Below are 27,177 nucleotides of genomic sequence, written 5' to 3'. Positions count from 1 at the left end.
AGTAACGAAAAACATTGACAACCACAGGAGAACCGAGGGAGAACCATTCAGGGAACGTTCCCACAAACCTCTGTACTGGTGGCTTGTCCGTCCGTCCGTCCTTGAATCACTTTGTCTTGGTCTCATCGTCTCTGTCTGTCTTCTCAGTCCTGGGCTGCATGAGAGCGACTATAAGCAACCGTCCCCTTTAAGAGTCTGTGTCTAAAAAACTTCTAAAAGTGTCACAACAGCCAAGACATGCAATAAGGAAACCACTGGAAACATGCGTTTGATTAAAAACATGGAAAGAGAAATAAAAACATGAAAATAAAATGGAAAAATGTGCAATATCACTCTAAAACCCTAAATCCATCAATGCCCAGCAACAAAATAAACAGAAAGTGCCCTCTCACATTCCTGTGTGACAAGCTTTAATTAACATTTGCTGAATCTGGAGATGGTGCAGCAGCAGCAGAAGCAGCAGCAGCAGCAGCAGCTTTGGTTCATGTCAGGGACATAAAGCAAAGATGCCACAGAGACTGTGGGATTAAGGACATGAAGGGGAGGCAATCACTCCACTGAGATTAACACCTCCGTTTGCTTTTCCCACATGGCCTCTCAATCCCTCTGGAATGCTGCACTGTCCCTTCAAACTAACGTCTTTCTTTACAATCAGGGCTCATTAGAATATGAGGCTGGACGTGGAAGAAAGGCCCGAGGATTGCCCGTCTCCACATTAAACAAAAACCCAGTGATGCAGTGGCGAGGAAACAAAACAAGTGCATTAACAGTGGATCTGCACACGCAGCTCCGCAGGTGGTCGATCAATGTCGGGTTTCTGAGGTTTGAAAGTTCACCCGAATACACCACAAATACACACTTTCTGTTCTTGCTGATGCCAAAACAAGCTGCAGCTTGGTTTTTGATTTGTGTTTCACAGCGAGGAGACCTCTGCTATCCCTGTTTTACATGATGGAAGCACAGAAGTTAGTTGATGAGAAGGAGCTTGAGGTGGATGGACATGTGAAGAAAACCCAGGACTTCAGGAGACTGCTGTAGATTCCTATTGCTGTCATGGGTCAAACCATTAGATTTGACTTCTTTTGTGCATTAAGATTCCACAAACTTAACTCTGCATTTGTTACTGTAACAACAAACATCACACACGTCTTCATGTCACAGTGAAGGCTCATGCACTTCTGTGGTCGTAGATGTTGTCATCATTGACACAAAAACAAAGAAAGAAGGTCATACTTCTTGGAAATAATGTGTATGAAATATTGTTCGCTGTTTTTCAACAGTTTTTTTTAATTATTAGTAAAACAAAACATTTGGGCCCAACACTAAACCTTGTGGTACTCCATATTTGATTTGTCTGACAAATCAAAGCTTTGATATTTGGTTAAATCACTTTATGTTTATGGTTTGATATGAAAACAGTGAAAAGCTCATCAGTCAGTTTATATCTAAATGCCCTGACGTGATCATGTCACCGTTATTGAGACGTTGGCTTCAGAATAAGCCGCTCACTTACCATCTAAAGATGGACCGGGACAGCTCCAAGTCATGGACAAATGGACGGCCACTGGCCCTAAAAGTATGGGCTTAAGATTTAAATCCCTCATCGTCTAACATCCCATTGTCTCCCAAATCTAGCCTCCCTTCAAAAGAGGCCTTTCCTGAAGCCTGCAACAATGTGGCCTGTAAGACCCCCCAGACAAAAAGAAAGAAAGAAAGATCTTCTCTTTCTTAACCCAACTCCCTCTCCTTCACTTTGAGTAAAGACCTGATCCTCCAGTGTGAGAAGCTCTTAATAAGGGGCCAAACAATGAGGCCCCAGATCCCTGCCTTTTGACAGAGGGCCTGATCTAATAAGCAAAGGAGGGCTCAGAGGAGGGGGGGGCGGTGGCTTGATCCATGGGATTACTGCGAGAGATCTACCATGGAGAGGAGAGGGGGGCTTAGCATGGAGAAGGTTTAGACCGAGAGCAGAGGATGATGGTGGAAGAAGGATGAGTAAAATGGATTTAGGACCAAGGATGCATAGAAGAACTGGTTTGATGAGGTCCTGACATTTCTACCTCATTCCTATTGCTCAAAAACACACTTTCTGCTCTGAGATGCATCATTTCCACCACTTTATCATGAATGTTTGCAGTGATCCTTACTTTTAAACACGAGGGACTGTGCAGGATCTGAACCCTACTTTAACAGCTTCTGGGTCATTGTGTCCCCACTGCCCTGCCCTAATGTCTGTGAGCAGAAAACCAGCCTTACAAGATGAGGACCGCCAACCCGGAGTCCTCAGGATTAGGAGGTCTCGTGATAAAAAGAAGCAGGGAAAACCGTTGTTGAGGAAAACATTTACTAAGCTGGAAAAAGTTCCACTTTAATGTCAGTTATTTAATCAACTGGATCCTTGAAACAATGGATTTAAAGAGAGACTGAAGTAAAAGATGCAAAAAGAGTGTTCTTCTAACATTATCACTGAGAGATTCACTGGTGCTGGTGTTCCTTCTTTTGTTAACCGCACATATGTGACGTACAGCCAGATGTCGTCTATTCCATCCTAAAAATGTAACTTCTTATGCCTTTATGAAAAGTCACAGCCTCTAGTGAGGCTAGTGTTTTCCCTGGTAAACTAAATGTATAAGTTAGTAATTACGTGTTCAGGTTATGTAACTTCTCGCTGGTGTCAAGCAGAAGATAAGAGTGAAATGTGACGACGATGAAGAAAAAAGACGCCGTGCAGGAAAAGGAGGCAGAAGATTCACAGTGACGTGAGGTGAGGAGGAAGAGAAGGAGCACAGACCTGTTTCCATCCTCTCTCTCGTCTCTCTGTGTTTACTGAAGTGTAATCATGAATAATACACTTCCATATGTAACACGTTAGCAGGTTTCCTGCAGTAAGCTGCAGCTGGGCGTCTGCGTTCACTCAAACCTCAGTGTTCAGGTTAACCAAACATGTCTCTGCTCACACACACACACACACACACACACTGTTACATCCAACGATATCTGTAACAACACACGTGTGATTGAAGCACACACACACACACACATGCAGCACTGATGCTGTACACACTGTAGATGATTTGTACTCACACATGCATGTATGCAGTGAGATCATTGTGTGTCCTGTGTGTAAACAAATGTGTGAGAATCAGCTCAGACCTGAGGTGATGTGATGTGAGCGCTTTTCTTAGATTACATTCACTGAAACAAACATGCAGATAAAACCAGAGCACACTGAGGATAATATTTACATTTTTGTGTCTGATCCTGAGATCAATATCACAGCACAGAGTATCCACCAATACTTTCATCTGCTTTCTTTCAGATTCTTTCTTAAAATGAGTCCACATTCACTTCCTGATCCCTGCTGTTAGATTAGAACACAAACATCTACAAGTATCAGGGACCTTTGTCAGGGGAGAGGCGTTTGGAGATGCTGTGTGCTTTGTGGCTCCGCCCATTTCTGCTTGTCCCACAGGTGCCTCCAGTTCAGCAATCAAGGTGTGGACTTAATAAGCTGTGGAAGAGCTGAGCTGTGCTCGGTCTTCAGAGCCATGCTGTTAGGCTGTGAGACGCAGAGACACAGAGACACAGAGACGCAGAGACACTGAGACACTGAGACACTGAGACACAGAGACACGGAGCACCGTTTTCTCTGTGTTCAAACTTCTTTCTTACCTCGTTAGTAACTGTGTGTGTGTGTGTGTGTGTGATACTTTGTCCAGTGGAGTTAAGTTTGGTTTGGTGTCTTTCCCTTTTCTCTTGTTGGCCGATCGGCTACTTTTGGAGCAGCTGGCTTTAAGTTTATGATATGCTAATTCATTATAAATAAACTTTATATGCGGTTACATTCCAGCTTGTCTCTGCCTTTCTTCTTTTAAAACATCCCGAGGTTTTGTTTGTACATTGTTACATAACAGCTGTCACATGAAGTTAAAACACTCATCAGATTAAAAAAGAGAAAAAGACTAAATATGTAAAAAAAGAGTTGATTTAGGAGCCAAGACTCTACAGATGGTTTCTAAAACATCACACATATTAAATAAAATGTACCTAATGATCCATTTATTGTGTTCTGTGTTGAGGAGACAAATGATTTCAGTCTCACTTTCAGCCTCTAATCTAATCTAATCTCTCAGTGAAAGTTTGGAGACTTTTCCTCAAACCAGAATCACTGAGGCTGAGATTCCTCTCTGCACAAGATAAATACAAGAAAAAGAAAAAGTGAAATTACAAAGGGAATCCCGTCATTCTCAACCCCACCTACACCCAGCCCCCCGCCCCCCCCCCCCCCCCCGCCCGGGCGTGCTCGAGGTTATCAGTGCCGGGCCAGTGGAGTTGTTTCAGCCGTGGCATACGTCCCAAATACTTCAAAGACACACACACACACACACACACACACACACACACACACACACAGCCAAACAAATAATTAACAAAGTCAGTGAGATTAATTAAAGCAGCAGGGTTCAGACAGGGTTCAGCCTTCTGTGTGTGTGTGAGGGGGAATGGCTCTCCCCTGCTGGAGGGAAAACACTGCCTTTCATTGATATCCATCTTCATGTAAACAGCTGTGTGTGTGAGTGAGTGAGTGAGTGAATGAGTGAGTGAGTGAGTGAGTGAATGAGTGAGTGTTGCCGCCTTCACACAGTCAGTTAAAGGTGGGAAAATGTGCTCTTTTTTTTTAGAATCAAGGAAAATGTGTGTGTAAAAGTCGCTGTAATGTCTCTGCTCAAATATTCCAGATTACGTCTGTAAGATGATTTATTATGCAGCCACCTGTGTCCTCACCTGGATGTTGTGATGAGAGAGTGAGACAATCTGTCCCTGCGTTTGACATCATGTGACCCTGAAACTCACATCATTTTTTAACAATTCTTACTTCATTAATTAAGATTAAGATATTTAAATCTTAATAAACTGTAACTGTTTTTTAATCTTGACATTATTTTATTATGCAAACAAATGCAGAGTTGTTTTAATAACCTGAGACGGATCACGTTATGTTTTCATTAGCCTTTGACACCATTTAAGTTGTTAATGTTATTTCCATTTAATTTAGTTTTTAGTTTGATTTATTTTATTGTGATTTTTATTTTAATTCTAATGTACAGAACCTTCAGTTCACTGTGGTTGTTTTAAAGTTCTTTACAAATAAAGTTGGACTGGATTGAATCAGTAAAGCTTTATCTTATACAATTGCAAGCACTTCCTGTGACTTGGTTTGAGTTTTTTTTTACTTTCTTATTTTCAAACTCTTTGTTTGTTTGCTGCTTTGTTGACTGCTTTGGTCGTTGTGTGATCACAATATATATATTATATTATATAATATAATATTATTATTATATTATTATTATTGTGATGAAACCGTTTAAATGTGTCTGCATGTGCATAAAAAGCAGCAGAAGGTTGAGTTTCATGTGTCTGGCAGCTTGTTCCAGCTCTTCATTCAAACTGCAGACGCAGATTTTTGTCTTTATAATAAAGTTTAGAGGATGAGATGAAATGTTGGCTGCACAGCATGTCGTGCTTGTCGTGACGAGGCCACTGGTGCAGCATCAGGTGATGTTTTAATAGCAGCTCTCTTGCTGGTGGGGGTGCCTCTCCTCCCCTGTCCTCCCTGTCCCTCTGTCTCTCCCTTGTCCCTTGTCCTCCCCCCTCCTCTCTTTCAGCTCTGTGTTTTGGCAGCAGTGTTGCCCTGCATCACAAAGCCTGTACTCTCAGCTTGTCCCATTGTGTTGCGAACATCGAAGGTAATGATTAACACAAACACACGACAATGGCAGCAGCAGACATTCACATCACTGACCTGCACTGTGTGTGATTTGAGGTTCTCAGTTAAATGACACGAGGAAAATAAAACTTTTATTTCACGAGGTCTGAGTGTGTCAGAGTGTGTTCCTGCTTTATACAATAATCAAGCTCATGCTGTCTTTGTGTGTTGTGACGATGGATATCCAACTATTTTAGAATGTCAGCTGCACAACTGAGCCTTTAAGCTGCTTCCTGACCTGCAATGAATCAGAATCAGAATCAGAATGAACTTTATTGGAGGAATCTGACTCAGTTCTGCTTTGCTCTGTGGTTTCTGCAGACTCTGTTTCCTCACCGTGGACCCGCACAGGAAGTTCAGCACCGATGATGATCTTCTCCATCAAGAATCAAGTCTTTAAATGATCTCTTAGCATACTTAATCCTAATGTTAGATTGTTAGATTACCATCTGGTCTGACACTCACTATACATCCTTTCACTCAAACAGAGCTGATAAATGTGTGGATTATAGTTTATTTATTAATCTGAGAGACACAAGTACAGGACGTAAAGAGCTTCTCTTTGAATGAAGACGCTCTCTTGTCTCATTGACATGGGCTGAACAGTCTGGATTTAAATGTGAGCAGGACCTGATGTTTCTGTAATGTGTCCCTGCTGTGAAGTCGACTAATGAGCGACCCGCCACGCCTCACACATTCCTGCTGACCTTTAATCTACCTCACTTTCCCTCCACACACACACACACACACACACACACTTTAGTTCACCTCAGCCCTACGATTATCATTTACCCCAAAATCAAGCCTCTCTCCTCCTCCAGTCCTTTATCAGCTGTCAGGCACCAACCAGCCTCGGTATTCTCCATTAGCATTAACATCAGTATGCAACAGGCTATCAGTGCTATCTGGACCTGAGGGCATCCACCATATCACTGATGTCATCAGATAAAGAGGTGGGACTCAGGGTCTGGACCTGGTCAACAGAAGGACGGGTCGGGGGTCTCGAGTTCAGGTCTTTTGATTTCATCAGCAAAGAATTTAAGATTTAGAAAAAGAAAACGAAGGAACTTAACTTTAGTGCAAAACTATAAACTTTAACTAACTATACAAGTGCAGCTGCTGATGGTGAATGTTTGAATATGAATGACAGTTGATGCACTTTCACACGATATGAGACAGTTTTCATGACATTAATATGAATTATTTCAAACTAAGACTTTTAAAATACAGAATACAGAAGAAATGGTTTTGTGCTGCAGTTTAATAAAAATGAATATTTTAAAGAAGTTCATGAACACAGGAAGACTCAGAATATCACAGTCTTGTATAAAATAACCTGAAAGTGATTCTTGAGTAAAACTAAAAGTATGCTACCAGACAATGACTTCAGTAGAAGTGAAGTCACTTTATTTATAATGTTACTTAAGTAAAAGTCATCAGTCATTATCATCACTTAAGTCATTTTCTGATATAAAAATGGACTTAAGTTTCAGAAGTAAAAGTACAGAGCCACGGTGGCTCAGTGGTAGGGCCGGGTGTCTTTCAACTGGAAGGTTGTGGCTTGTAAGTGGAAAGGGAACTTGGCTTGGTTGCTGGTTCAAGTCCCCACCAAAGTCAAAGGGCAAGTCAGTGAACGAGGACGAGTTCAATACAGAGAAAGAATTTCCCTAAGGGATTAATAAAGTAGAATACAATAAATAAATAAAGACTTTGGCAGATAATGTTTACACTAAATAAAAGGTTGTGTTGTTGGGTGTGTGTGTGTGTGTGTGTGTGTGTGTAGACAGATTCTAATGTCAGATACTTGTGTTTAGGGAGGGGACAGCGGTGTTAATGTTATTGCACCTTGTTGTTGTGCTAATGAGAGCCAGGTGAGACTGTATTGACTTCACTTGCGTCTGTCTCTCTGTCTCTCTGTCTGTCTGTCTGTCTCACACACACACACACACACGCGCATGCATGCACGCACACACACGATGATTTTCTGACACAATTCAGTGAAACATGAAATTAATGATTCGTGGATCATGTGCTCATCAGCGCTGCTGCAGTCAAACAGGAGTCACTCTCTCACACACACACACACAGGTATGACACAAACACAGTGGCAGCAGCAGCAGCAGCAGCAGCAGCAGCAGCGGCTGACGTTAACACAGCTCTTATCTACTTTATGACTTCCACTCTGCCCACTTTATTTGTGTACTTTGACTTTCCCTGTAAAGCTCGTGTCTGACCCCAAGTAGTGCCGCGTGGTGTCAAAGGTCAAATCTGGAAGTTATTTCCACACATAAATTTTCGGCAGAGAACTGCAGCCACGTGAGGAGTCTGCTCTGACCCGCAGATAAAAGTCAGCCGAGTGTGCAAACTCCGTCTTCTGCCTCGGTTTGTGATTGAGTTTGAACGTTGGCGCGTGCGGAGCTTTTTAGTCAAACATTTCTCAGAGCATCCTGGAGGTTTGATTCCCTCTTGTAAAGCAGGTATCATGTAACCGTGTTTGAAAGCCATCGCGTACCTTTGTATCCTGTTATTGCCCCCGACACTTCCTGTCGCTGCTCATAATAAAAAAATGATCCGGGCAGAAGCAAAACAACAGATTCTTCCAGGGCTTGAAATGAGATTTATTGTAAATTGAATTGTGAACTTATTGTGAAAAGGTAAAAAAGACAAATGCTGTACTTCAGCCAACCATGTTTCCAAACAACACCTTTGTTTATTCTTTATCCAAAAAGACGAAGTGCCGACGATTTCAGCTGAAATTAGCTATGATTTCAAAATGGAAAAGTGTTTGTGGATTTTGGTCATTTCACAGTTCAGAATGAGACTTGAATCCTGAGCGGTGCACGTTATCAGAGACTGATGTGACGTGATAATCATCTCAGCCTTGTTTGTGCCGTCAGAGGTCGCTCGGCACAGGTCGCTCGGCACAGGTCGCTCCGTTTCGTCCAAACCAAAGTGGGAAAACATTTCTTTATGAATATCAACTTTGTGGCACAAGGCACCGTGATCTTGAAACAGTGACCTGTTGTGTGAAATACCAGTGTGTGTGTGTGTGTGTGTGTGTGTGTACTACTGGTGTGCATTCACTTTTTCCTGCACTGGGAGCGATGGCCTCTATACAGTGTATTTTTCTATGTACAGAAATAACTTGGCTGCAGAGACACAATTATCCACAGTCAGAGGACAATTGTCCATTCAGGAGCCTCGACAGAGATTACCTGTGTAATGCTGCTGCTGCTGCTGCTGCTGCTGCTGCTGCTGAATCACTCAATGCTTCACTGTTCTGCCTCTGGAGGAGAATAATTAATTTTTCCCTTTATATGTTTATTGCCTCCGGATTGTATTGGATTGAGTAACTGTGCCTTAACAAAGTCCAGGTATTACAGGAAAAATCCAGGGTTTTTGGAGTGGTTCTTCTCCATCGTCAGTGACTTACGTACGACTACGATTACACAGGCTTAATAAAACATGGCTGCCAGGCGGGGATTACATAATAAAAGCCTGTAGCCACACACACATAAACATCTATGTCAGCTTAATCTTAATCTTGCTATCTGAAACACTTTTTCCACTGCACCAAAGTACATGGAGAAAATCTGCAATGTTACATCATGGTACACAGGAGTGTGTTGATCCGTTAGAAAGTGAAAATGTGTTGTTTTAATTTGAATTTGATGTTTAAAATTGTGTTCACTTATACTGGTGTAGACTTTAGTAGTCAGAACACTTTGTAATGTGGCTAAAAACACTTATCAAAGTGAGAACAGTCTTGTATAAAGTACCTTAAAGTGATATTTGAGTAAAAGTTCAAGTATGTTACCAGAAAATGACTTTGGTAGAAGTTGAAGTCACTTTTTTATAATAATTACTTCAGTAAAAGTTAAAGTATATGACATTTACTCCAAGATAATTAGACAAAATGTAGTGGAGTAAAAGTAAAAGTTGCTCGAAATATACCAATCAGAGTAAAGTACAGATATATGAATTAGACTGAGATGCAGTGGTGATGGTGTTAAGTGTGACCTGGATTTACTGTGAGTGTCATTCCATCTTCTTTTCCCAGTGGTTTGTTTCTGTGAAGTCGTTTCACATGAAGGGCAACATCATGAAGCTCAAGGTGTTAAGCTGATAAAACGGAGCTGATCTTGATTCTGTGCCGCAGCTAATGGGATTACGAGCTTCTGTTCTTTTTTTTTACTGATGCAATTAAAACATGGAGCCAATTCACACGCATTCACTCACTAAAAGCAACTTAATTGAATGCGTCTTCTTAAAGAGAACACAATGCCCCTGTTTGCGGAGAGGACAATTACCCCCCCATCCCCACCCCCCGCAATAAATGATAAGTCGTCATAAACATGTGTTATAATAACGTGATCGATGGTTGATTAGGCACACGTCTCTCTCTGTGGGGGGAGACCATTAAAAAAGTGATGTTTTCTTACTACAGACACAGAAATGGACTGACTGTAGGAACAAGTTGAGCGCGGCGCTGTGCACTGTGGAGTGGAGGAAGAGGCAGGGGGTCTTGGGTTTTATGTGCCACAGAGGTGGGGGTGTTTTGTGTGGGGGTAACAGAAGCGCAGCCCTCCCTTTCTCTCCCTCTCCCTCTCTCTCTCTCTCTCTCCCTATCCTCCCTCCTCCTCCTCCTCCTCCTTCTCCCCTGGCCGCTCACAGACCATTGTTGTGACTGCCGTGCGCAGAGCCGCGCAGTGCTGTGCAGAGCTGGTGTGTGAAGGACGCAGTTCTCTCTCTGCTGTGGACAGACAACGGACGCAGGAGGCTGAGCTGCACACACACGAGCAGCGGAGCTCAGATCTCAGCGGGATAAACTCACAGAAGCGCTGCGTAAAACACGCGTAAAGACTCTTATTATCCAAGACGGTACAACTGTGGAACGCTGAACTATTGCCACGTTTAATCACCCTATCAGGCTCTTTCATTCATTCTCTCGCCATCGGATCTTTTTTTTTTTCTCCAAAGGCGAGAAAGGGCAGTTTGTTGTTTTTTACACGCGTAAAATCCAACCTTCTCTCGCTCTTTTTGTGGCTTTCTTTCCCTCCATGGATTTAGCTCTCTGAGAAAGCAGGCTGCACTGGACTTTGCCCCGGAGATCCCAGCTCCTTCCGCCGGTCAGCAGGAGAGCCAGCTGTCGTTCACGTCTCACGGGGCTGCTGTTTTTGATGGATTTATAAACCGGATTCAAGACCGGGTTTTTGGAAAAAAAAGGAATAGTACTGGAGCTCCAAATGAGGATTTCAGTGTTCGCGCGTATCGACCGGGACATGGAGTGACTTCCCCTGGTGCCAGGCATCACGGCCAAGACAGACGGGGAAGAAAAGGTGGGTGAAAACAGACTGGGACAGCTGAGGATTCTTGGAGAGTTGTTTCATTCATTTGCAGCGGGGCATGGCGCAGCGTGCACGGGTTAGACTGCAACTAGAACAACTTCATATATTTGCTGTTAGGGTGAAGTTTCTCTATCTTTTAATGTATTTAATATAAAAGAAGAAACATTTATTAAAGTAGGACATGAGGAGATCATCCACTGTGTGCAGGAAAACTGTAAATAAATCCACAGATAAATCAAAGTTAAGTCAGTTCACATGTGCGACGCGAAGTTGTTGTGTTTTGTAACTCGGAGCCAAACACGTCAGTCCCTCATTAGACATTGAACCTTCCACAACGCGGAGTTTGAACTTTGTCAAAGCGCATTTAAAGTGATACATTTAAATGTGTTATCTGCGCATCACATGCAGCTGATAAAACATGCGCAATGACAGACAGGTTCATGACAGACAGGTTCATGGAATAATGTGCAGCATTAAGGGCTGAGTCTCTCCTCTCGCGCAGTGGCACGTGCTCTTTACTGATCGATTTGATTGACAGACGGTGGGCACACGTGTGAACTCAGTGCAAGTGAATTCACTGTAACTTTATGACACATGAATAGTGACAGGTCTAACTTTAGCAGCCTGCTGGGAGAGGCTGTTTGAGGTGAATGGAGCATATTATTGGCTGTTTTATGTGACAGAAATATGACGCAGAATGCATTTAAAATCAAAACTCCACGCGCAGCCGCTTGTTTTATTCGGTACAACACAGAAGAATGAGTGTTTTTGGCTCCAGCTGAACACAGGAGAGTGAAGAGTGCCGTGCAGGCAGCGTGCCAGCGGAATTAGCAGCAGTAGGAGAAAAAAAGTTTTTCCAGCCCTTAATTGAGAGAGAATACGTTTCATTGAGCAAGATTATGCTTGAAACGGCGTGTGTGTGTGTGTGTGTGTGTGGGCGCGGCCCGCATCCATGGAGCGCACGCACCAGGGTCTGGCGCCTGTGCGCATTTGGCCCCGACTCAGTGCAGCACAAAAATGTAACTGTATTATTTCTGCAGTGTTGTTGCAGTTTGACTGCAGGCGTCTGTGCAGACAGCACTTAACTGTGACTGTAAAAACACAAGTCGTAAATCTATTTTAATAAAAGAGCAGATTAATATTGAAGCATTCAGAGGCGGATTCTGGACACTTTTACTCACTCTGATGAGAAGAGATAATCACACACTTTCATCACTTCACAATATCTGAGAGTAAATAATGATTATGTTGATTAACCATTATGTTTTTAAAGAATCAAGTTCATGCAGGAGCTTTTCATTTGTCAATGGATTGACCTGCATTTTTAAGGACAATTCTACTGTTATTAATGTTATTGATGTTAATAAATCAGCAACTTAACTCATGGATCTCATGAATTGTGTCACTTTTGCTCTCTAAAGGTAAATTGAAGTGACAGGATGGCACACTGTGTGCATTATGGTCTTGGTTTTTGCTCCAGTCAACATTCCCCTCTCACTTTATTGTTGTATTTCCACCTCCTGCCCCAAACGCCCCCTGAAGTCCCCATCAGCTGCCAGTCGAATCTCTGCCGCTCCTTCAGATTCTGTAGCTTCCTGGCAAGTTTCAAGTGTTTTCCTAGCGAGGGCCCATTATCCCGGGGCAGACTGAGCGCCATCCATTGACAAACAACAGGCGGTAACAGCCTTGCTCCTTATTCATGACGCAGGAGGGCCTGGACAATGTAAGGTCGACGGGACAGTTAGCAGGACATCTGGTTAAGAATACAGCTGCTCACGGCCTTTAACCATCACGTCTGTGTTTGTACCTTCAGCTGAGTCTGAGGTCCTTGAAGAATGAAGTTTTTTGAGGCATCATGTTTTGTTTTTCCCCTCCACAGGATCAGGATTGAGAGAGTTTGTGGGTTTCTGAGATTGCCAATGCAAGGGTCGGGAGTGTGAGGCCAAATCAGGCTTCCAGCGTGTGTTTCTACCTTTTCTACACGTGTCACATCCGGGCAATGGCGAGGGTCTGCACGTTCTGCGTTCTCCTGCTCTGCTTGATGGACACGGTGTCGGCGAGGGCCATCGATGAAAGAAGAACTAAAGGTAAGGAGTGAAGTGTCTGAGTCTCTGTGTCCACTTTCACTGTTTACATTAGTTTTATTTTCATGGCCTTGACCCCAGAGGAAGTCCAGGGGACAGGGGGACAGAAGACAGAGAGGCTGTTGCCATGTCTTGGAAGGAAAGGAGTGAAGGAGGAGAAAAAAAGGGCCCTCAGTGTTTTTTAATGCTGTAAACTGTGCTACCTGATCCAACCGAGGCCCTGAGGCTCGGAAGTGTAAATCTGCTTTGCTGCGTGCCAGCTGTGGAGGATGAAGGAGGGGGGAGGGGGGGGGGGGCAGGAGCTCACTGATGCTTTACCAAAAGAATCCACTTTCCCTTCAAAGTACTTGATTACATCGCAGGTCAAAACATTCTAAAAATAATTACAATTTTCAGGAGCCATAAATCACCGTGAATCAAATGAACAGTTAAAGCATTTTTGTTGCGACGTGTGGAGACCGACGTGAGGCCCAGAGGCGCCGAGCACAGAAGCTGCCTCTCTTCATCCTCGGTGGCCCGGCTTTGTAGCGCGGGACCAGCTGGGACTTGCTGTTCAGACGACAACATGCACAAAACTCTTCTGAGGTTATTTTACACACGAGTGAAGATGATCTGCTGCTCATATCATCTCAGGTGTCGTTCTTCAAAGTTAAAGCGATGGCATCCTTCTTACATCATCGTTCTCACGTCATGTTTATGATTTATTTCTACATTTAATCCCCTTTTATGTTTTATGTCCCATCTGATGATGAACCACCAAATATAACGCTGCTGCTAAATATAGGCTTTTTCAATTTGAGAAACATGTCGTTTGTTGAGATTATAAAACTCAGATTATAGCTTTTTTTTACTTCTGCTGCTCCAGCGTCCACACAAATGTGCTTCTTAGTTAATGAATCAACAAAGAGGAGCCAGCTTTGAACATGAAGAAGAAGAAGAAGAGGAAGAATGTCATTGTTTGCTTTACTCTGTGCACAGATCATCTGGCTCGGTGTTTTTCAGGAATGCTTTTGCTGATGAGGCAGAAAGTTCAGCTTCGGCTTCATGAACGTTGTAAAAATGACTTTCAGCATTCGATAAGTGAATGAAATCATCTCTGGTACAGTTGGTGTATTTTTATACACCTTTATCAGAACTTTACAGGTTTAACATATTATATTGAAGCATAGTGTAGCATTACAGTGTGTTATAAATCAGTTATTAATTGGATTTCTACATGATTAATTCTGGATTTTTAATGTGGAGGGAATGTAAATAATGATACGTGAGGATGGTAAAAACAGACTGACAAACAGATGACATGTTAGTGATCCGTGCTGCTGTAAGAACCTGGCTCAGAGCTCCCATGCCTCTCTGGACGCGGTGAAACTGCACCCGTTGAGCATGTTTGTGTTGTGTTGTGTTTCACACTCTGCCACAAGTTCAACTCTGGGGCAGCGTCCACGTCCACGTCAACGTCATTAGCATGGCCTGAAAAATGTAAATTGTGATTTATGACGGATGATTTACCGCGTACAAATGTACAGCTGTGTGGATTCTGAATGTGAAGCCAGATTTTTGTCGCTTTAAACAATAACCGTTTTTGATTTTCCATGAATGAGGCTGAAGATTAGTATTTGTTTTCTGGAACCACCACCTCCACGTGGACGCGGGGTGAGTGCGGGGTGGGGGGGTAGCTCTTCATTTGAACAAGGGAACAGATTGCCTTTTCACTCTGCACTCGCAGGAGGCAATCAGACAGAAAATTGCCCTGGAAAATTGCTCGTTCTGAGTGACTGAGCAGTCAGGTCCCCGGCCAGGGCGCACATATGCTCCAACAAGTGAGTGGGCAAGCACATTAATGGAGGGGGGGGGGGGGGCACTGGGGCCACTGAATGGACGGCACTGTGGCTGACGGTGATGCAATAGTAGCTGTGTTATCTGGGCTTTCTATCACCGCGGCCTGCTCGTGTTAAATGACACCGGTTGTTGAGGAACACGGTGTTCTGTTGCCGAACCTTTCAGAGGTAAACGGAGACCAGAGCATATGTTTTGACAGTTTTCTTTCTTGTTCAGCTGTGAAGTCAATAACTGTTATTATCAAGAAAGGGCAACAGGAACAGTTGGTTAGCAAAAGTTGACAACAGGAATCCTGAAATTAAAATCACTTCATCGTCTTCTTCTCCATCTCCAGATTTCCGCGTCTCCAGGCCTCTGATGGTACCAGGTTACCCAGAAAACACCACGGTGGTGGTGGGCGGGCAGGCAAAGCTGCTGTGTAAAGTCCACAAGCCGGCGTCCACTAAGGTGCAGTGGCTGAAGAGAGAGGCCAGCACCCCAGGACAGAGCCAGGGGGAACCTCCTCTTCTCAGGCCTCTCACGGTGAGAAGATGCTCCACAGTAATTGTGTTGTTGTTAGTAATTTATTATGAAATGAAAACAATGCTGATGTCCTCCGTGCAGGTCCTGCAGAGCAACGCCTCCAAGGTTTACACCCTGCATCTGTCCAACATCACTGTAGAGGATGAAGGAGAGTACATCTGCATGGCTGAGAGCGTCCACGCAGGACAGACAGTGCAGGCCATGCAGTCAGCGTGGTTGGACGTCCTGTCTGGTGAGACACACTCATATCTCTCTAGTCTAGTCTCTGAACTTTCATGATCCAAACTGGAGGTCTGTTTGACTTTTGCCAACAATGAAACCATTTGTCTTTTCTAAACTCGGCATGTCTCTTCCACAGGTGCCATCATTTCCCAAACTGTGGACCTCACTGCTGCTGACGTCCCCCCAGGTGAGTGTCTTAAAATAATGTTTCAGTTGAGAAAAGGCTCTCGCAACAATACACTTGTCCTCCAATCATGAAGTGAGAACATACTGCAGAACTCCGTTAGATTTAACTCAAACATTTTGGTAAAAACTCAATGTCTCCGTCTCCAATGAACTCCTTTGCTCACTTAGATCTCCAGTGAACCTTCACCGCCCCTCACATTTACTCTCCGTCCACTGTCAAGTTGCGACGTGTTCATTAGCTTTAGTTTCTCTTCCATCGTGTTTCTTTTCTTCTTCTTTTTTATAGTCAGTTTGTGGCGTTAGCTTGATCACTCACAATAATCCACCCAGGGACAAAAAGATGTAGAGGAGGGGGTTTGTGTGGAGGAGGGTTGGGTCAGTCAGGCCTCCACGTCTCCATGGTAACTTCATTGTGTGTGTGTGTGTGGGGATGGGAGATAATGGGGTTGTGGAGTTGAAGGTCATAGTTGAGACTTGGCTTTTGTCTGCATGGTGATTTATGCAAACATGGGTCAACAAAAGGGTTTTAAAAGTGTGTTGATGATATCATCTCACAGATGTTCTTGAGGAGCTGAGCGAGGACACGACCGAGCACCTTCTCCTCGAGCCGGGCAACATGCTGAAGCTGCGCTGCGACATGAGCGCGCGGCCAGGCATGGCAGTCAACTGGTACAAGGAGGGAGTGCGTGTTCTGCCCACGCCCCGGATCCAGATCCGCGGCATCATCATGGAGATCACGGACGTCACATATGAGGATTCAGGCGTTTATGTTTGTGTTCTCCGCGGGAGCAAAGAACCCGTGAGGAACTTCACCATCACTGTGACGGGTAAACACACCAAGGACATTCATTTCATCAAGAAAATCATGTCAGTGTTGGCTTTATTCACTGATGATTTAAAACTTTATTTCTCATGTGTCCAGACTCGTTAGGGTCAGGAGACGACGACGAGGACAACGGTTTGGAGGACTCGTCGGCTGAGATCGAGAATGACCAGGTCTACTTCTCCAGAGGTGTGTTGCTTGTTCTGCTCGTTCGTTGTAATCCTCCACGTTGTCGTGCAGGTTTCATGTGACCATTCTGATGTTCGTCCTCTCAGGTCCCTATTGGACTCACACCCAGCGCATGGAGAAGAAGCTCTACGCTGTCCCCGCAGGCAACACGGTGAAGTTCCGCTGTCCGGCCATGGGCAGCCCCATGCCAAACATTCGCTGGCTGAAAAATGGACGTGAATTCAGAGGAGAGCATCGCATTGGCGGAATAAAGGTAGGAGAAGTAGCAGAGTGGAATGATGAGTGTTTTGTTCTTCATCACATTATCCTGATAATAATAACACACTCCTTTGTTGTTGTCGGGCAGCTAAGGCACCAGCACTGGAGCCTGGTGATGGAGAGCGTGGTTCCTTCAGACAGAGGAAACTACACCTGCATGGTGGAGAACAAATATGGATCCATCTCTCACAGCTACGTCCTCGATGTTCTCGGTAAGACATGATGAATATAAGCTGCACAGATGCAGGATGTGGACTTACCTGACCTGACACAAGGGTTCAAAGAGGACAGCGGCTTATTTGTTCATTTGTTCACCGTCTGTCCACCACGGGGTCATTGCTGTCCTCATTGTTGGGGGGAGGGGTGGAGGGAGAGGACTAACGAGGCAACTAACAAGATCAGAGAGCAAGAGTCACTGCGGATCAAAGTGGTTTTGGCAAACCAGCTGACAAAGAGCCACACTAATGGAACCAATTTCCATCCCAAAATGACATTGCAGCCTTTTTGCCACAGTGACAGCTGCTGGATCATTTTTAGACATGTGCTGTTAAATGGACAAATATCTGACTTCTTCAGCTGCAGAGGAGCACGATTCAAGTGGAGCCCATAAAGTCTTGTGCTTACACAGACTCCTGGTGTGAGACTATCTAAGTCTAAGACTATCATTTATCATTATTTCCTGTTTTCTTGTTTCAGAGCGCTCCCCTCACAGGCCCATCCTACAGGCTGGTCTACCGGCCAACACTACAGCCGTGGTGGGCAGTGACGTCCAGTTCCACTGTAAGGTCTACAGCGACGCCCAGCCTCACATTCAGTGGCTCAAACACATCGAGAGAAACGGCAGCCGCTACGGTCCAGACGGGACGCCTTACGTTCAGGTCCTCAAGGTGGGTGACGTCTAACAGACGGTTGGTTTACGACTCGGTTTCTGATTTCCTGACATGTATACTCATGTTTTATGTCACTTTCCACATTGTTGCTGCACAGACTGGCAGTCTGAACATGTCAGAAGTGGAGGTGCTCTACCTGTCCAAAGTTACCATGGAGGACACCGGAGAATACACCTGTCTGGCTGGAAATTCCATTGGTTTTGCTCACCAGTCTGCCTGGCTCACCGTCCTCTCAGGTAAAATACACCGACCACTGACGGATACATGCTTACAGTGCTGGAAAGATGTGTCTCTAATGTTTTTAAAAAAAAAATACGACCTACAGAGGAGGAAGCAGCAGACGCTTTGGACACGATGGAGACCAAGTACACCGACATCATCATCTATGCATGTGGCTTCCTGGCTCTGATCATGGCCATCGTCATTGTGGTGTTGTGTCGAATGCAGGTCCAACCCAGGAGGGAGCCGTTTGATGCTCTTCCTGTCCAGAAGCTCTCCAAGTTCCCTCTCCGCAGACAGGTACAAACAACACTGTGAAACGAAATCATTCTTTTTTCATGGACGCTTTGGCTCAGCAAAAGTATTTATATCTGTTCCAAATATTTCAATTAAACGACATTCTCCCTCTCTGCCTCTCCTCTCTTCAGTATTCAGTGGAGTCAAACTCATCAGGGAAATCCAGTGCGTCTCTGATGAGAGTCGCCCGCCTGTCGTCCAGCTGCTCTCCCATGTTGGCTGGAGTCATGGAGATCGAGTTGCCCTATGACCCAGACTGGGAATTCCCAAGAGACAAGTAAGTTCATCTAAAAAGTAGAATATTCCTGAAATCACGTCGACTGGACTAACTTTAGTTCAGTTGAAGATATTTCTTAATTCGATGTCTAAACAACGTAACGATGCTGAAAACTACTCTTACATTTGAATTCATCATGAAGGCGATGAGGTTTTGAACTGTTGCATTTACAAAAAGCTTTTGCCTCCTAAGAAGAGACAGAGGGAAAACAGTCTCCAAGTTTAGTTTAGTTTGGCTGCCAGAATCCTGACTTATTTAAACATGTGAGCTCCCGCATCATGTGGGGACATAAAAAGAAACAAGTCCACAGCCTATTTTTGGCTCTTCCCAACCCATGTTTTAAGAACCCATAGCCTAAAATTATGGATTTGTTCAGTTTTCATTTGGACATACTTATTTTCACTCACTCTCAATCTTTCTCTCCCCTAGTTTGACTTTGGGCAAACCTCTAGGAGAAGGCTGCTTCGGCCAGGTGGTCAGAGCTGAGGCCTACGGCATCAAGGACTGTCTAGACCAGGCCACCACTGTGGCGGTGAAGATGCTCAAAGGTACGACATGAAAGCGTTGATATGTGAGGTCGTTGCTGGTGTCGGTGACAAAGACACGCTCGTCTAAATAAGCATGTTTTGGTTTTTTTGTCCCTCAGACGACGCCACAGACAAAGATCTGGCCGATCTCATCTCAGAGATGGAGCTGATGAAGGTGATGGACAAACACAAGAATATCATCAACCTGCTGGGCGTCTGCACACAAGATGGTGAGCTTTGAAATGAGCAGCGTTCTTGTTTCTCTGTGTTCTCTTCTCTGCCGGCATGTGATCCGTCTGCTTTTGTTCGAACATCCTTTCTCTTGTTATTACAAAATCCACCAAATTAGCCTTTTAGTCTGTTTCAACTGTGGTGGTCCTGAGTCACGAGACTCCCCCAACAATAGAAACAACCCCGTGCTTCATGTTGCTTGTTTCCCCCTCAGGCCCTTTATATGTGCTGGTGGAGTTTGCCTCCAAAGGCAGTCTGAGGGAATACCTGCGGGCCCGGCGACCCCCAGGCATGGACTACACCTTTGATGTGACCAAGGTACCTGAGGAGCAGCTCACCTTCAAAGACCTCCTGTCCTGTGCCTACCAGGTGGCCAGAGGGATGGAGTACCTGGCTTCTAAAAGGGTAAGTTCCCTCCTCCTATACTGTAGTTTGCTTTAACCCTGTGGGAATATTTATGTATTGGCTCTCATAAAATTTAAAGTAGCCGTGTCCCTGGGACAGGAAATGAAACTGTTTTGGTTTTGACTTGAAAAGTAAAGACGAATCCCAGCGTTGGACGGTAGCTCTAGTTCTTCTTCCTCGCCGTCCTCTGTCCCTTTCGTTCTTTTCTTCCCGTTCCCACCCCCCCGTGTTTCAGTCCCTTTCATTTTCCCAGCATGCACTGTGTTTGTGTGCTTGGTCTTTGTCTGCCAGCCGCTGTCTCAGACAAGCATTCCCAAACAGAGCGCGGCTGCAGCTCCAGCGCTGTTTACTCTCCTCCATCCATCTGTCCGTCCCTCCATTGCCAGGCTTTGTCCTTTTTAGCACGGCCATAAATCTGTTAGCAAACAGGCAGCCGAGTCGTCGTTTGGGTGTAGGCATCAGGTTTCTGGCTCGACGGCCTCCTAAGAATGCAGGAGCTTGAAACTAACCCTCCATTATGGGGAGACCCGCAAACCAAGGCTGGTTCATTTGACACCACCCCGCAAGTCCCACATCTATTTCGAATGAAAACCAAAATAAACTTAATGACATCCATTCAATGTGGGCAAACAGTGTCTTTCTCCCCCCCCCCCACCCTCCCCCCTCCCTCCCCCCTCCCACGGTTGTTTTTTCTTCAAATCCTGGGGTTTCTATATATAAAGACATTTAAATGATGTTGCCGTCACTAAACTTAAACAGTGTGCTGTGTGTCAAACTTCTCTTTTAAAGTATTTTATGCAGATAATTTCTACCTTTGCTGCATAAATGTTTGTACAGTATTTAGCTGTTTTTTGAAGGCAGGACCATTTAAACGTGATGCTAATCTTCTATTCCGCAGACGCAGTCGTTATCATTCTTACAATCTCTCACTTCTCTCTCTCTCTGCAGTGCATACACAGAGACTTGGCGGCCAGAAATGTCCTTGTGACCGAGGACAATGTGATGAAGATTGCCGACTTTGGCCTGGCCAGAGGAGTCCACCAGATCGACTACTACAAGAAAACCACCAACGTAAATAACCTTTTCAAGAGCCATACTCTCAAGAATGACTTTCCAGTGGAGACTTGTGTTTTCCAGGAGTTAATGAATGGGGTAGAGTGCAGCCAAATTGCCGCTCTCCCCTTACTTTTCCACAGCGCTGTCGTCCTGTAGCAAGTTTCAGAGGGAAAATATTTTCCTGATTGACTTGATCCAGTCGCTTTCTTAAAATACATCTGCCCTCAAAAAAGGGGATTAGAAGAATAACTCCATTCAGGTGCAGCTAGTAGAAGATCGGATGTTGCTTCTGACGTCTGACGTTGTTAAACGGCCCCTCAGGGATGAAAAAAATCATCAAGAACACAATATTTGGATTGCGAAAAGGTTAAATTATATGCTGGATTAGAAAAACCACTCGTAAACATGTCTGCTTCCCAGTCAGGTTCCTCCTCCATAGCTTTAATACTCCTCAGCACAGATGTCTGATGTTTCCCTCTGATTGGCAGCAGGCTTAATGGGATTTAATTAGTAAAAGGGAAGACAATAATGGAGGGGGGAGGAGGAGGAGGAGGGGGGGAGGGTTGTGAGGAAGAAACAAAAGGGCAGGAGGAGACACGGGTTAAGAATGTGGTTATAGACACGTTTACAGTGAGATATGAAAAAGAAAAGTAACATTTCCATGTGCGCTCTGCAGGGACGTCTGCCGGTGAAGTGGATGGCACCAGAAGCCTTGTTTGACAGAGTCTACACACACCAGAGCGACGTGTAAGTTCAAACTCTCTGCACAATGACACCTTTGAAACAAACGCCATTTCTGTCTGCCGGGGCTAAAATCCCTTCCGTCCGTCCTCAGGTGGTCATTTGGCGTCTTGATGTGGGAGATCTTCACGTTGGGCGGCTCACCGTACCCCGGCATCCCCGTCGAAGAACTCTTCAAGCTGCTGAAGGAAGGACATCGAATGGACAAACCCTCCAACTGCACACATGAACTGTAAGCAGGCACCAATGAAGTCAGAGCTTATGTCAAACTGTTCATTTGTGTGGCAAACGGGCATTTTGTCTATTAAATAACGAGCATTTGTGTCATTATTGATAATGCGGTGTAGAAATAACACTTGTGTGTTTTCCTCTGCAGCTACATGATGATGCGTGAGTGCTGGCACGCTGTTCCCACCCAGAGACCGACCTTCAAGCAGCTGGTCGAGGAGCTGGACAAAGTGCTGTTGTCCATCTCTGATGAGGTGAGCGCTCACAGATATGTACACACACACACACACACACACACACACACTTCTGTTGTCCAGATGTCTTCACTGAACACGAGCACATTTACAAATGTTCACCAGCTCTCAGACTTGTGTCTCCGACACAAAGGCATGGACACTTTATCTAACTCGTGAATCTCCTCTCTTGACTCCGCCCCTCTCAGTACTTGGACCTGTCGACGCCCTTCGAGCAGTACTCGCCGTCCTGCGAGGATACGTCCAGCTCCTGCTCCTCCGACAACGACTCCGTGTTCACCCACGACGCTCTGTCGACGGACCCGTGTCTCCTGGGCTACCAGGACGTCCTCTCCCGGACAGACGTGAAGACGGCGCTCCGATAGACGTGCAGCTCCTGCCGTGTGCACCCAGGAACACACTGGTGGCCACACTGGACGTCCACAGCAGCATTTTCTCATTTTAAGTTAAGGCTTTTCTCCTTTTACTTTGGACCTCCATTTTGGCACCAGACAAAAGCCCTTAGATAAAGGTGGGCATCTGTTACACACACACACACACACACACACACACACGTGCACGTGGAGCACTGAAGCCTGTGAAGCTTCATGACTTGTTCTGGAGTTCTGTAGGAAAACTGTTTAGAAGAATGAGCAGAAGAAAAAGACGACAAACACAACGTGGTACTTTGGACTATCAGCTCTGGCACTGTTCCCGAGAACAGCTGTAAAGTTGGAAAAAAAAACTGTGGCACTAAAAACCCAACGGAAGAGGCCGTGGTACTCACAACAGCTTCATATGCTTTCTATGGTCAGTTCTCCTTCAGCGAGGAACTCTTCACACAAACTCAGCCCAAAAACCAGGGCACCAAAAACCCTGCGTGAAAAAGAGACATTAAAAAAAAAAAAAAAAAAAAAAAAGATTTATTTTGCTATGATAAAAAAAGAACTGATTGTTAAATATAAATCTCTCTATATAAGATTATTTTACTTTTGTGTTGCTTATTTAAAAAAGAAAAGCGGTCTTAAATCTCAGGATCTCTCGTGCTAAGAAGTTGCTGCAGCATCGGCAACAAAGTGCCTGAAGTTATAATTTCCTGTGAATATATTTGAATATTAAAACTATTGTATGTACATATCAGCAACAGATAGATGATTTGCCTTTTTATAAATTATTGTGAATGACACAAAAATGAAGGTTACTGGAGGCAAAAAGACGAGGAGAGGAGTTTTTTTTTTACGTGCCAAACGTCTCATTCCAAAAACACTGCCACGGTCCATTCAGCTGATGTGAAGCATTTTCTCATCACTGTCTATAAACAGCGGGTATCGTGATTGTTTGCTTATTTTTCCACTGACAACTTAAGCCTCAGATATTTGTGGGGAAAAAGAAAGAAAGAAAATATGGATCAACTTCAGCTTTTTTTTTGGAATGAAACAGTCGTAATTTGTGGGCAAAAAATCCCAGAGGGGGCGCGGCTCAGTTATTGTTGTTGTTGTTGTCTGAAGAAAATCACAAATTTACATTTAAATTGGGGGGGGGTTGCACAGCTTCTCAAAAAGTTGCTGACATGTTTGAAATGCGGTTTCACTCGGTCTCCAAACCCCCCCCCCCCCCGAGGTCCTCAGACGTTCTCATCTCTGACACAGCATCTTGTGGTTTTCCTCCCAACAACAACAACAACAACAACAACAATAACAACAACAACAATAACAGCCGCCGCCGCTGTACTCGGCCTCTGCCTTCATCATCGCTGCATTGTCACAGACAGTGTGTCCACAGTGGGACACGCCCTAATGGTGAGGACTGACGATTCAGCGTGAGGACTCTGTGGGGAACTTGGCCAGGCCCACTGTCACTGTTGACAAGGAGGGGGGAGGAGGGTGGGAGGTGGACACTGAATGTGAAAGCCAGTGTGATTGATTTCAAATAGAGTAGAAGGGGGAGGGAGCCTCCTTTGTCTGCCTCTAACCCCTCACCCATCCCAATCTGTTGGTGAGGGGTCCTCAGGTCTGCAGCCTGGCTGGACAATGAAGGCTTTGCAGGCTTAATGGGTGCGACTATGGACCAGGGGGAGTTTTTGGGGGGTGCTGGTGGTGGTGGTGGTGGTGGTGAGGGGATAGCTTGGGCTTGTGTGCAAATGAAGAGGCTCTTATTATGCTAATGTGTCCTCTTCTCCACTAAAAACGCCCCTATCTTTATCCAGGGCCACCGTCTTTTAAATTACAATTCTTAATTCTTGTGTGCAGAGGCTGGTTTTCCCCCGTTCACCTCCTGAAAAACACAGAGTTATCATTCAGAGATGTGACTGTGATGTCACTGTGATGTCACTGTGATGTCACTGTGATCAGATTCTGTGAAATCTGTCTTCCTGGAAAAGACAACACTTAGCAAACGGTCAAATGTGAAAGCACGGTTTAAACACACGTGGAGTTGTGATGATTGTTAAAAAAGAACATGTCATTATCACATGCTGTATCACTCCATCAGTCGCTTTAGCTTCTTTTTTTTGTCTGTCAGATGGTTCAAAGGTTAAAGTCCAAACATGAAGAAGGGTTTCATTCCATTCACCCAGTCTTCGACTCAAAGAAGGATTCTTGTATCTACGCTGCTCATTCGTTTGCATCACGTGGTGACAGCTGCTGTCGCTGATGGAGATGTGTTTGGTTTTATTTTGGAATGAAGCTCTTCACATTTTACATGAAGTGTTTTTTTTTTGCATTCTTACATTCCAGCTTTTTTTTCCCCCAGAAACAACAAAAATGTATACAATCACAATGTTCTTAAACATTTCCTCAAGAGAAATTATTTTAGAAATATCTAATTTATTTGTTTATTGTTTTGTTTTTATATGAAATAAAGTATAATTTAAAACAGAACTGCCTCTGTCTTTGATGTTGAGATGGTTTGTTCACGTGCAGAGAAAACCACAGAGAAGGTCTGTGGATGTTGTGAAGGAGGACATGAAGAAATAGTGAAAGCCAAGAACAGTTTTAATTCATAAGGAAAACTACATAAAAAAAGTGTTTTATTTGCATTTGGAAACGATGAGAGAAAAGATGGAGGTTCATGTGACATCTTTGAACGTCAACATCTTACTTAAATACTTCAGTTCTTAGTGTAATCGAGTCTAGAAACATGTTCACATCACATTCTCCCTCTCATTAGTGATCTGGTTCCATGGCGGCTGATAAGAGAACGAGCAGCGTCAGCTTTCTTATGACTGAGCTAATAATGACAAGGTGGTAGAGGATGAAAATTCCCCTTCTGTATATGGTTCTAATAATGTTAGATACAACCATGTCTATTGTCACAGGAGTGTTTGGCTCTAGGGTTGCCAGGTTTGGCTGTATTTGTTACCCTGGCAGGCGTCTGAAAGTTATATTATGCACAAATGTTTATTATGACTTAAAAAAAGACCTTTTTATGAACAAATCTGCTCTTAAATGTCAGCAAATGAATGTCTTTGTGAAGCCGCAATGGAAAATGTGTTCATGCCTGAAAATAGAGTTGATTTGTTTTAATAAACCATCATCAAAGACAGAAAAGAAAAAAGACAGTGAAATAAAATGAAACAGACAGAGAAACAAATGTGAGACAGATTAAAGACAGAGCCGGGCACAGAGAGACGGCGAGACGGAAGAATGAAGAGACGGAGGTCAGAGGTTAAGAGGAGGGAGGAGAGGGCAGCAATGATCCAGAGCAGCCTCACTCTTTGAAGTGTGTGTTCATGTGTGTGTGTGTCTACATGTAGATGGTGTGTGGTCTGTGTGTGTGTGCGTGTGTGTCTGTGTGCGTGTCTGTGTGCGTGTGTGTGTGTGTGTGCACATTTGTCTTATCTCCCATGTTCAATAAATCATGATCACTCAGCAGGTTTCTGTGAGTTCCCTTCTAGCTTGGACTGATAAAGGTCTCAGTCTGGGGTCTCTCTCTCTGTCTGTCTCTCTGTCTGTCTCTCTCTCTCTCTCTCTCTGTCTGTCTCTCTGTCTGTCTCTCTCTCTCTCTCTCTCTGTCTGTCTCTCTGTCTGTCTCTCAGTCTCCCTCTGTCTCTCTCTCTCTCTCTCAAATTTTTTCACTACCTTTTAAATCTCATCTGTTACTAGTAAAAAAATGAATGAAAATTCATGCACAGGAGAATTTTGGCGGTGAACGATGAGGACAGGTGAATGATGAGGACAGGTGAACGACGAGGACAGGTAAATGATGAGGACAGGTGAACAATGAGGACAGGTAAATGATGAGGACAGGTGAACAATGAGGACAGGTGAATGATGAAGACAGGTGAATGAATGATGAGGACAGGTGAATGATGAAGACAGGTGAATGAATGATTAGGACAGGTGAGTGATGAGGACAGGTGAACGATGAGGACAGGTGAATGATGAGGACAGGTTGCTGTGATATTTGTTATTATACAGATTTTTAGGTGTTGAAGGAAGATAAACATTCAGTCCAGTGTCTCTTTAAAACTGAGTCTCTTCTCTGTGCAGCTCCAGTTTAGCTGTTTTTCTTCCTCTTACGACCACTGACCACGTGTTAAACCACAGGGATGATTTTGGTGTCCACAGTGTGACTGTGATGTGGTTCGTCGTAAATCTGCTGACCTGTTTCCTCCTTCCCTCCTCACTCCTGATTAGTCAGCGAGCATCCGGCCGGTGTTTTGGAGTGACTAATCCATCTCCTATTTAGTCAAATGAAATGTGAGTGCTGCTGCTGCCAGGAAAACTCCCACAGTTCCGTTTGTCTAACTTTCACTATGTTTTTACTTCCTGCTGAGTAAACGGAATGAACTTTAACAAAACTGTACAGTCATTGTATGAATTGTGTAAATGTAA

The 27,177-nt window shown here is 44.3% G+C and overlaps 1 protein-coding gene across 1 annotated transcript; it reads left to right on the top strand.

Annotated features, from left to right (window-relative positions):
* The first annotated feature begins 10,444 nt into the window (after nucleotides 1-10,444).
* Nucleotides 10,445-25,221, top strand: fgfr4 (fibroblast growth factor receptor 4). Its single transcript, XM_058627193.1, has 21 exons — nucleotides 10,445-11,106; nucleotides 12,995-13,202; nucleotides 15,373-15,560; nucleotides 15,642-15,792; nucleotides 15,919-15,969; nucleotides 16,526-16,795; nucleotides 16,891-16,980; nucleotides 17,067-17,233; nucleotides 17,327-17,450; nucleotides 17,935-18,125; nucleotides 18,226-18,364; nucleotides 18,454-18,647; nucleotides 18,776-18,921; nucleotides 19,351-19,469; nucleotides 19,568-19,678; nucleotides 19,894-20,084; nucleotides 21,033-21,155; nucleotides 21,817-21,887; nucleotides 21,976-22,113; nucleotides 22,258-22,363; nucleotides 22,552-25,221. The coding sequence occupies exons 2-21, from the start codon at nucleotides 13,115-13,117 to the stop codon at nucleotides 22,726-22,728; spliced, it is 2,835 nt and encodes a 944-aa protein (XP_058483176.1). The 5' UTR covers nucleotides 10,445-11,106; nucleotides 12,995-13,114; the 3' UTR covers nucleotides 22,729-25,221.
* Nucleotides 25,222-27,177: the final 1,956 nt, after the last annotated feature.

Source organism: Solea solea, chromosome 4, assembly GCF_958295425.1.
Source record: "Solea solea chromosome 4, fSolSol10.1, whole genome shotgun sequence".
Lineage (NCBI taxonomy): Eukaryota > Metazoa > Chordata > Actinopteri > Pleuronectiformes > Soleidae > Solea > Solea solea.
Note: the sequence above shows the minus strand (reverse complement) of the source record. Positions and strands in the feature narration are given on the sequence as shown.